The sequence below is a fragment of the Podarcis erhardii genome (assembly GCF_964252035.2).
Source record: "Podarcis erhardii genome assembly, chromosome: 3".
NCBI classification, from domain to species: Eukaryota; Metazoa; Chordata; class Lepidosauria; order Squamata; family Lacertidae; genus Podarcis; species Podarcis erhardii.
The window spans coordinates 19,026,750-19,037,512 of NC_138507.1; the positions used below are offsets into that span (position 1 = coordinate 19,026,750).

At 42.9% G+C, this 10,763-nt stretch overlaps 1 protein-coding gene across 1 annotated transcript; it reads right to left on the reverse strand.

Annotated features, from left to right (window-relative positions):
- Window positions 1–86: 86 nt before the first annotated feature.
- On the reverse strand, window positions 87–4,503 carry TTC32 (tetratricopeptide repeat domain 32). The gene is made up of 3 exons (XM_081857471.1): window positions 4,342–4,503; window positions 3,411–3,565; window positions 87–702 (listed from the first exon to the last, which is right to left on the reverse strand). The coding sequence occupies exons 1-3, from the start codon at window positions 4,479–4,481 to the stop codon at window positions 575–577; spliced, it is 423 nt and encodes a 140-aa protein (XP_081713597.1). The 5' UTR covers window positions 4,482–4,503; the 3' UTR covers window positions 87–574.
- Window positions 4,504–10,763: the final 6,260 nt, after the last annotated feature.

Consider the following 10,763-nt stretch of genomic DNA (forward strand, 5'->3'; position numbering starts at 1 on the left):
TCTATAGAATCTCTATAGCTTATTGTCTCTCTCAAGCTCAGCGGGCTATTTTCCGTTGGAAATATATTATTAAAATGTAGGGGGGGTGTTTCGCAGTCTCTCTACTAATCAATCTATGAAGGCTTTACACAATGATTATTAAACCTGCTTGTAAGAGCCGATGTGACTTGGTTGTCACATTTGTCTAATGTCCTACGTGTGGCAGGTTGTTTCATACTATGCAAAATCCTTAAATAAGTGAATGTGGCCCCTGAAGGAATTTAATGCCTCTCTTGAGAAAGACAAAATGTTACCCACCCTTGGTTCCAATATCTACAATGAAGAGAACCCGAGACAAGGTTAATACAGTACTTTTTAAAAAATAATCTGCTCTGTCATTAGAAAACATCCACAGTACAAACAGGTTACACTTCAAATTAACTGACTTTAAATTTAACAAATTAACATAGTGGAGTGGGGTGGGGAAAATATGTGTGTTCCTATTACCAGGTAACCTAAGGCAAAGAAAATATGTGTGTTCCTATTACCAGGTAATCCAATCTCAAGTTTGTCCAGGTTCATCTGGAGTAGAATTTCAATAGTTTCTTTTTAGCTTTTCTTCTTTATCAAGAATAGTCTGCTTTAAACTCAGAGAAGCATCTTCAAACTTAGGGTTTAGCTCCAAGACCTTGTTGAAATCCTTCATGGCTTCACCAAAGAAACCTGCCTCAAAAAAGAAAAAAGAAGAAAAGATGCATTTGTCTTACTCTGCATGACTATTGTACTATTTTTCTGTATCTCTTCTATCAACACAGTCTATTTAATCTTGCTGCCCTGCAGAAACTTCAACTGCTTACTTCCATTGTCACTCATAGAACCCCCTACAAAACCCAAATTTGTTGGGTTGACCTAACAAGTTTAATAAATGAATAATAATCATTTGCACCCTTTTGTTTTCCAAAGACACAAAAAGTGCACACCAGATACTATTCCTTGGTATAGTGTAATGATTAATATACAGAATAATAAACTCTGAACTAATTTATGTTTGCATGTCTGTGTGACTGAGGCTTCAGTCAGTCATCTGGCTGCATGAGTAGACAGAATTACAATGTAGGCCACAGAATCTATCACAAAGCAGTTATGTCCCTCCCTTGGCTCTGAGGCCATTTTAGTGCACTGTTACTTTGCCTACAGTGGGTGTTTTCACCTCATATATTAGTTAGCAATACTAATCCTAATACATAAGCCCAATAAGACAAAGCAATGGGTATTACAGTGCAATTGTGCAGACTTGTGTTTAGGAACTATCCAAATGCTTGAGTAAACCGTTTACATGTACAGTAGAAATATACCAGGTTGAGCAGGAGATTAAGCAAAGTTTCAGTCAGTCATTACTTTGAACTGATCTATTTCTGATACATTAGTTTGAATCTTCTTCATAAAACTTTTATCTAATAAATCACAGCACACAAGTAAAAGGGCAGAATCTTCAAACAGGAAACAAAGCAGCTTTTACAAAGTCAACACACATTATGGACACTGTGCCCTTTTAGAAAGTGGGTCATTGTGTTCTAGGGTCAAACATTGCACAAGCACTTTATTTTTACAGTGCTGCATTTCTAAAGTGGAATCTTTTGGGAATACGGTGTTATGTAAACCCAAGGGAAATCACGAAATGTGCTGCTACAGTTTTGCATCACCTTTTTATTCCATTTGTTAAAGGGGATGTGTTGGCATTCAGAAGGGGGGCTTACCCTGTGTTCTGCTGAAATCTGGGTTTCCTCAGTGGAAGGACTGATAATGGCAACAAGGTTTCTGGAAAGACTGCTCACCTACACTAGCAATAAGCCATGGGTCGGCAAACTAAGGGCCACGGGCTGGATCAGACCCAATTGCCTTCTAAATCCGGCCCATGGAAGGTCCAGGAATCGCCGCATGGATCGCCAGTGTGCATGTTCTTTCCCTCCTCCCTCCCTCTCCCTCACACGGCAGCGCAGCAGTGCCTCCTCCCTCCCTCCTCCTGGCTTCTCCCTGCCCTGCCTAGAGGAGGAAGGGGGCTGAGCTCTGTTGGTGACAGCCCTCTCCGGAGCCCTTTCATGCACCACTCATCATTCCCCCTCCACCAGCCCCTGCCACTCTCAAGACACAGGTAAGCAGCCACCGGCGCTCATTCAATGCTGTGGAGAAGGTAGGGGAGAGTTGGGGGGTGGCTTACCTGAGTAGAATGTGTCCTTTTATTTAAAATGCATCTCTGGGTTATTTGTGGGGCCTGCCTGGTGCTCTTGCAAAGAATATTGTGTCCTTTTATTTAAAATGCACTACAAATACAATATGTGTAGTGTGCATGGGAATTCTTTTATATATTTTTTAAAAAAATAGTCCGCCCCCCCCCCAAGGTCTGAGGGACAGTGGACCGGCCCCCTGCTGAAAAAGTTTGAGGACCCCTGATAAGCCCTGGCAGTGCACAACCACAAGAGAGCACTGGGTTTATGCTAGGGCAAGGAGCAGAAAGTAGATACCTCTCAAATGTTTAGCAGCAGCAGAAACTCTGATTATACTGCTGAATATAAGAAAGCTGGGGTTAATCAGAGGTTCAGCTCAAAACTAATTCCTGCACATAGAATTATTTAATTTTAAGTTAGAATTGGGACGTGGGTGGCGCTGTGGGTTAAACCACAGAGCCTAGGACTTGCCGATCAGAAGGTCGGCAATTTGAATCCCCGCAACGGGGTGAGCTCCCATTGCTCGGTCCCTGCTCCTGCCAACCTAGCAGTCTGAAAGCACATCAAAGTGCAAGTAGATAAATAGGTACCGCTCTGGCGGGAAGGTAAACGGCGTTTCCGTGTGCTGCTCTGGTTCTCCAGAAGCAGCTTAGTCATGCTGGCCACATGACCCGGAAGCTGTATGCCGGCTCCCTTGGCTAATAAAGCGAGATGAGCACCAGAGTCCGTCACAACTGGACCTAATGGTCAGGGGTCCCTTTACCTTTAAGTTAGAATTAGCCTCTATTCTGTGGAACTTGGGATTGATCCTGCAAGCCTGAAGTCTGCCCTGTTTAGAGAAAATTTTAATATTTGATGTTTTATTCTTTTTAATCTGTTGGGAGCTGCCCAGGGTGGCTGGGGAAACCCAGATGGATGGGTGGGGTATGAATAATAAATTATAGTAATGATGATGATGATGATGATGATAGGGTGCAGCCTCACTTCATACAAGTGAAGCCTAAGAGCCTGATAAGCACTGATGTGCACACAAGAATCTGCTTCAGAATTTTGCTAGACTGGGGTTCCTCAACAAAGTGGAAAAGGTTCCCAGAAGGTAGAAAGTTTTAAAGCCATCTGTCAAGAGAACCTACTCTGAATGTTGCCAATTAAGTTAGGACAAAGAAAGGCATTTAAATATCCAATAATGAAAGCTTACTTCCATACCTAGCCTATATAATATTAATCCTCGGTTATAGTATGGGACTTCAAATTCAGGCCAGGCTTCTATAGCTGATGTATAATCCTCCATGGCGTCATAGAAGTCAACTCTCAAATACTTGATCTGTCCCCTGTTGTTAAATGCTGTTGCCAGATCATGACTGATGAAAAGAAAGGGAACAGAGTTATTGTCACCTACAAAGAATTGTGCTGCCTAAACATAAAATGACACAGAAAATCTGTCAACATTTAAAAAGTTAAGACACGGTTGAAATAAAGTGAGTTTTAAAAATTAGGTGAATAAAAACAAAAAATTGCTTAAAATCCATCCTTTGGAACTACAGGAAGAAGATGCACACAGGAGTCACAAATCTGTTGCAACATCTTAAGCAACAACCCAGGGCTAATCCTGTGCATGTTTACCCAGTACAGTGAGGCTTGCCTTTGAAGTAAAAGTACACAGAATTGCAGCCTTGGGATTGCTTGCAAAATCACTTCCTGTGTAAATGACACGGAGGTCCCTTTCCCAAATCTTCATGTCCTTGCATTTAAATCCCATCCTTTTCTCCAAGGATTGTAATGTGACGTCAGTAGTCCTTCCCCTCCTCATTTTATCCTCCACATCGACCCTGGGAGGTAAGTTTGAGGCAGTAGTGACTGACCCAAGCTCACCTAGTGAGCTTCATGGCCCAGTGGGAGGATTTGAATCCTGCTCTCCCAGATCACGCAGTCTGGTACTCTAACCACTACACCACACTGCCTCCCCTTCCTTCCCCCTCTTTTAAAAGGGAAAACGAGGGGAAGGGGCTGTGAAGTTCATTACTGCAGCAGAGACGATGAAGGATTTTGGATGAGGGGGAGAGAGAAAATACGTAACAGCTTCCCTGCGAAACACACACACGATATTAATCTCGTCTATTGGAACTGGACTTCCCACCTGCCGGCGCATGCGCAGTACTCGATGTAACTACTGTACAGCTCTTCCGCCCTTTCGTACCGTTGCTCCCGAAACGCTGCGTGCGCATCATGCAGGACGTTCAGCGCAGGCGCAGACTCAGCTGTCGAGCCTCGGTCCATTATTATTATTATTATTATTATTATTATTATTATTATTATTATTATTTTAACGGCCGCTGTTCGGATGTGAGTTCGGTTCCCAACCCGCAGCTCTTCCTCCCAACCCGCCACAAAATATCTACCGTGGGAGCAAAGCGCCCTTCCCTCCCTCGCGCGTGCCCGCTCGCGCCCAACTGTCCTCCGTGGCAGCCGTTGGGACTGAGGCAGCCTCGCGCGTCTCTCCTGCCGTGACGTCATCGGGAAGGCCCCAACCATAGATCTATTCAAGAAAGGAAGACTCCCGAACGTTTCGGAGCTTCCGGGTTAGTTTGAGATATTCGCTCGGATGGCAGCTAAACGGAGCACATGCGGTTTTTAATGGGTATGGGCTACGGAATCTTACGGGGAATAATTATTATTATTTTAAATATTGCTAATAGTATTTATGGCAGTGTGTAAGCAAATACATATGTGTATGTGTGTGTGTATATATATATATATATATATATATATATAAGTAATATTTAATAATATATATATGTATATGTATATCGAACATTATATATGCAAATAAAAATACAGTGGTACCTTGGTTTACGAACTTAATCCGTTCCGGAAGTCCGTTCTTAATCTAAAGCGTTCTTAAACCAAGGCACACTTTCCCATAGCAGCAGGAACAGGAAGCGAAACGTGTTCTTATTCCAAGGCAAAGTTCACAAACCAAAACACCTACTTCCGGGTTTACTGCATTCTTACTTCAAGTTGTTCATAAACTAAGCTGTTCTTAAACCAAGGTACCTCTGTAATAATATTAATAAAACAGGTGGTTGGATGGCTGTCTGTCATGGATGCTATAGCTGAGATCCTTGCATTGCAGGGGGTTGGACTAGATGGCCTTCGGGGGTCCCTTCCAACTCTCACATCATAAAACTAAATTTTAAAAGGCAAAAAGTTGGAAGGGACCCTGAGCAATACCCTCCAACATTTTCTCCGATGAAAATAGGGACGTCCCATTATCCATAAGGATAATTTTACTATTTCTACCCCACCCATCTAACTGGGCTGCCCAACACATATAAAAAACATAATTAAACATTTTTAAAAAACCATCTGCCTTCAGACGGCTTGTGGGGTTGGATAACTCTGTACCCTCCAACATTTATCTGATCAAAATAGGGACATCCTAAGGAAAAGCAGGACATCCTGGGGTTAAATCAGAAACCGGGATGGCTTCTCTAAATCAGGGATGTCCCTGGAAAATAGGAGGCTCCTGCAATGCAGGAATCGCAGCGAAAGAATCTCTGATATATGGCCATCAAACCTCTGTTTAGAAACATCCAATAAAGGAGTCCACCACGTTCCAAGACATTTCCACAGTCCAAAAGCTCTTACCCTCAGAAAAGTTCTTTCTCGTGTTTAGTTGGAATCTCCTTTTTCTTGTAATGCCTTCTTTCATTCCATCAGTTCAGGTCCTACCCTCTAGATCAGAAAAGTTCTCGCCATCTTCAACGTGACAGGCCTTCCGATATTTGAAGATCACTCTCATCACCTCTCAAGTCTTCTCTTCTGCAGGCTTAGCAATGCTTGACCCCCTCATCCGTTCCTCAGAAGGCTTGGTTGCCACACCTTTAACATCTTGGTCGCCCTCCCCTTACCCCAATCTGGACAGGGGCACTACACATACACAAATAAGCTTACAGGTGTGTATTCTCACCTGAGTTGAAAATTGAATGTGCAAAATGCATCCTCTGTATGTAGTTCTCACATGCAGCCTTTAAAAATCGCTAATATTCTGCTTATCGGCTGCTTGGGCAGAGCGTGGATTCAGCCTTCACCCAATACCTGATTTGAAGGTGTTTTAGCTTTGGAAAAAACCACTCCCTGTGCTGCTGTGACTGATCTGTTTGAGCATGGGTTGCCATCACAAATTCTTTCCTTCCAACGTTTTTGGAAACTTCTTTGGCCCGGTATATAGTGTCCATACAAAAAGAAGAAGAAGGAAGGCCTTGTGAAGTAGAGAGGGACTTCAAGAAACCAGAGAAAGTCAGGACAGGCATTCATTTTGTTTGTGTTATGTCTCAGGCCTCGTTTATGTTAAGAAAGTGTTCTGCCAGATTTGAAGAAAAGGTTCAGATCATTCCAGTTGCAGGAATGGATGAGTCATTAAATTGCTTTTTTTGTTTGTTTGTTTCTGAGTTCATTCCATCCTCTAACCACTTTAATGGGTTTCTAAACTTTTCAGACCATATCTATCAAGTGTGTAAAAAGCAGAGACATCACCTTGCTAACAAAGGTCCATATAGTTAAAGCCATAGTTTTCCCAGTAATGATGTATGGAAGTAAGAGCTGGACCATCAAGAAGGCTGATCGCCGAAGAATTGATGCTTTTGAATTATGGTGCTGGAGGAGACTCTTGAGAGTCCCATGGACTGCAAGAAGATCAAATCCATTCTTAAGGAAATCAGCCCAGAGTGCTCACTAGAAGGACAGATCATGAAGCTGAGGCTCCAATACTTTGGCCACCTCATGAGAAGAGAAGGCTCCCTGGAAAAGACCCTGATGTTGGGAAAGATTGAGGGCACAAGGAGAAGGGGATGACGGAGGATGAGATGATTGGACAGCGTTCTCGAAGCTACCAGCATGAGTTTGACCAAACTGCGGGAGGCAGTGGAAGACACGAGTGCCTGGCGTGCTCTGGTCCATGGTGTCATGAAGAGTCGGACATGACTAAACGACAAAACAACAACAAAAATCAAGTGTTTAGAATCCCAGAACTAATACCATATTACATGAAAGACATGTTAGAAGCTTCCCTTCTCTCCAACTAAACACACTGAAGCAGCATATTTTTTGCAGAAGAACCCCAAAACTCAACATTATAGTGTTGTAAGGGTTTGTTTGTTTTTAATGCAGGAGGTTAGGCTCTATGCTTGAGTCTCTTCTCTTTCCTGGGTCCAGCAAAGAATCCGTTGCTGAAATAGCCATGCTATCTTCCTGGTGAGGTAATGGCCCTTGTATGTGTTGTTAAGGTAACAGAGGAAATGGCTCTGTGCCAGAGGACAAATGTGTGGTGCTCCCTTGCCTCAACTGGTTGGTAGTTATCGAAAGACAAAAGCCAGAGTTGGAGGTGTGTGAGAGCTAGAAGCAGGCAACAGGCTGAAGCATGTAAGGGAGAGACATGCTTGATTTCTGCGGAAATCCAAGGCTGTGGCTATGGAAGAAGCAAGGCCTTCTTGCGGGGGGGGGGGGGTAATGCTGTAAGCCTCTGACTTGTAAGCTCAGGTTGAATATCTGTGTGAGCACCTGGAACCCCTGAAATCTCACACAGTTCTGAGATTGGGATGGCACGCAACAACAGAATTGCTCTTTGTTTAGGGTTGCCATGTTTCAAAAAGTAAAAACCAGGACACCCTGAAAGTTGTTAAGCTTTTTTTTTTACAAAAAAAGACTTATACAAGCATATAAACAACTTGCATATAAACAGACGCCGTGGACAAATTCAATGATATTTGGAATCCATTCTTACAAATACTGTAATAGGTTAAAATCTGGTCAAGTACAATAACAACCTTGTAAAATATACAGTTTTGGTGTGTTTTTTCCCTCCCCCCTTTATTTTCCCTTCTACGTGGGTTCTGTTTCTCTTTTTCTTTTTCTCTCTTTAATTTACATCTCATCATATTCAGTGCACATATAATTATGTACTTTTTGAACTTTCAATAAAGATGTTAAAAAACAAAAACACAAAAAAACACAATTTTTTTCGCCACATCTTGGAAATTCCCCCTGTACGTCATCTCTGCCTGTGAAATCCTGGTAATGTCCGGACATATGGCAGCCCTACCTCTGTGCATGAAAACAAACAAGCCACTCTAATCAAAGCTCTGGTTACAGCTGTGAGTCATAACACTATCTGTTAAATTACCCCAGTTTACTACTTCACTAAACTGTGATTTGGATCCTGGCTAAGGCTACAGCACACACCTAACTGGAAGTATGTTTCATTGAGCTCAGTGGAGCTTACTTCTGAGAAGGCATTCCTATGTGATGATTGCACTGTAAGTCTGTTGCATGTAGATTCCATTGAACGCTGTAGGGCAAATTTATCATTGCTTAGTTCTCATTGAAAACAGTGAGGCTTAAGTGCAACTAACTTACAGTGTTATCCTTCAGATGCCCAAAAGAACAATCTTTTAAGTTCAGTGGGCTGTCAGTGAAGCTGCAGCAGAATCAGCCAATATGGATCATAGACACCATTGAGGCTGCAGCATTCAGAACCAAGTGAAGTTTCTGAACTGTCTTCCAGGGACATGGAGTGAAATGATTCTATATTGAGTTAAATTAGCATGTGGGAAAGGGAAATTAACCCTACAAGTAAGATATTGACATAGTGAGATTGCAAATCCTATTAGTGCTGCTGAGTTTATTAATCATGTTACCAGTGGATGTGCAGTTTTGAAATCCAATTATTGGCCCATTCACAAGTTTCCTTTGTTGTTTCTATAGGAACATATTTCAACCAGGATTTGTTTTATCTGCAGAATTATCTTCTATAACCTGAGGGCCACAAGAGAAGCCTCAAATACACATTAAGTCATGCCGGAAAACAGGGTTTGCAAAAATGACTCTAAGAATACCCAAAACAAAGCTGTAAATTATTCTGAAAATCTGAACAAATGTGAGCCTTAAAAAAAAAAAAAACAACCTCTCAGTCCTACCTCACAGAACTTTGGTCTGACTACCAACTTTTTGTTTACTATGGCAGTGACACATTTACTCTGAGCGATGGACCATTGCCTAAGTTTCCAGACCTGGTTTGAAAGTCTTGCTTTTTTCCTTTTCTTTTCAAAGAGTGTATGCACAGCAGTCCTAGTCAAAAGCCGAAATGGAAATGAAAAGTAAATGAAATAAAATCACTCTCCTGATTTGATGTGGCTTTGATAGATACTGTTGATGTCTTCTCTGGAGACAGATGAGACCAATAGTGGGTCCAATAGTCAATAAGGTGTTTTTTTCCTGCATGTGCTATAGTGGGGGGAAATGAGGAGCAGATGGGGCTTGTCAACCTGGGAAGGTAGCCCATCTAGGAGAAGGAAAACTCTTATCCTAAACCTCTGCTGCCTTGTGGGACATCTTTGGGAGAGAAAAAGGCTAAGGGGTAAACCCTACACAAATTCGGAGTGGAGTCCCTAAGACAGTAGGATGTCATATTTTATTCCTCCTCCTGGCTGGGACGCAGGTGGCGCTGTGGTCTAAACCTCTGAGCCTCTTGGGCTTTCTGATAGTAAGGTTGGCAGTTCAGATCCGCACAATGGGGTGAGCTCCTATTGCTCTGTCCCAGCTCCTGCCAACTTAGCAGTTTGAAAGCACACTAATGCAAATAGATAAATAGGTATCCCTGCAGCGAGAAGGTAAATGGCATTTCCATGCGCTCTGGTTTCCATCACAGTGTTCCATTGCTCCAGAAGCGGTTTAGTCATGTTGGCCACGTGACCTGGAAAGCTGTCTGTGGACAAACACCGGCTCCCTCGGCCTGAAGCAAGATGAGCGCCGCAACCCCATAGTTGCCTTTGACTGGACTTAACCATCCAGGGGTCCTTTACTTTTTACCTTTTTACTCCTCCTTCTGGCAACCCCCACAGCTAAGCTGGTACCAGACCTATTGCTCTGCTTTCCTTTGGACCACATCAGCAAGGCCGAAATCAGGGTCTTGTCATCTGAGGAGTCCAGGACCTCCATACACGCTGCCCAGACTTGTGCCCCAGGGAGGTCACTATATAATAATAATTGTCTGTTATAAAATGCTGTTATTTGACAAATTGGATTCCTTGTTCCCTGAAACCATATAAATGTTATTATCTAAATAATCAAAATCGGGTGGGACAGGAAGGTAAACAGTGTTTCCATGTGCTCTGGTTTCCATCACGATGTCCCGTTGCACCAGAAGCAGCTTAGTCATGCTGGCCACATGACCTGGAAGCTGTATGCCGGCTCCCTCGGCCAATAAAGCGAGATGAGCGCTGCAACCCCAGAGTCGGTCACGACTGGACCTAATGGTCAGGGGTCCTTTTACCTTTACCTTTACCTTATTGGGGACTGCTGAGAATGGAGAGGGACAAAGCGAGAAATGGGGTGAGAGAGAGCTCAGCTGTATGACCAGTTATGACTTGGTTGTCCAGGTGCAACTTCTGTGTCTGCCCACCCAGAGGCTGGAGTTACTACTCCCCATGTTTATTTTATCTAATACAAGTCCTGAACATCTTTGGCAGCTGTGTGAGATGATTATTATTATTTTTTACAGGT

Excerpts from the sequence above, each read along its gene's own strand:
- TTC32 (XM_081857471.1), bottom strand. The coding sequence starts at position 4,481 with ATGGACCGAGGCTCGACAGCTGAGTCTGCGCCTGCGCTGAACGTCCTG. Across the intron at positions 3,566-4,341 it reads TACTGCGCATGCGCCGGCAG|TCATGATCTGGCAACAGCAT; the intron begins GTGGGAAGTCCA and ends TCTTTTCATCAG. Across the intron at positions 703-3,410 it reads ATTAATATTATATAGGCTAG|GTTTCTTTGGTGAAGCCATG; the intron begins GTATGGAAGTAA and ends TTTTTGAGGCAG.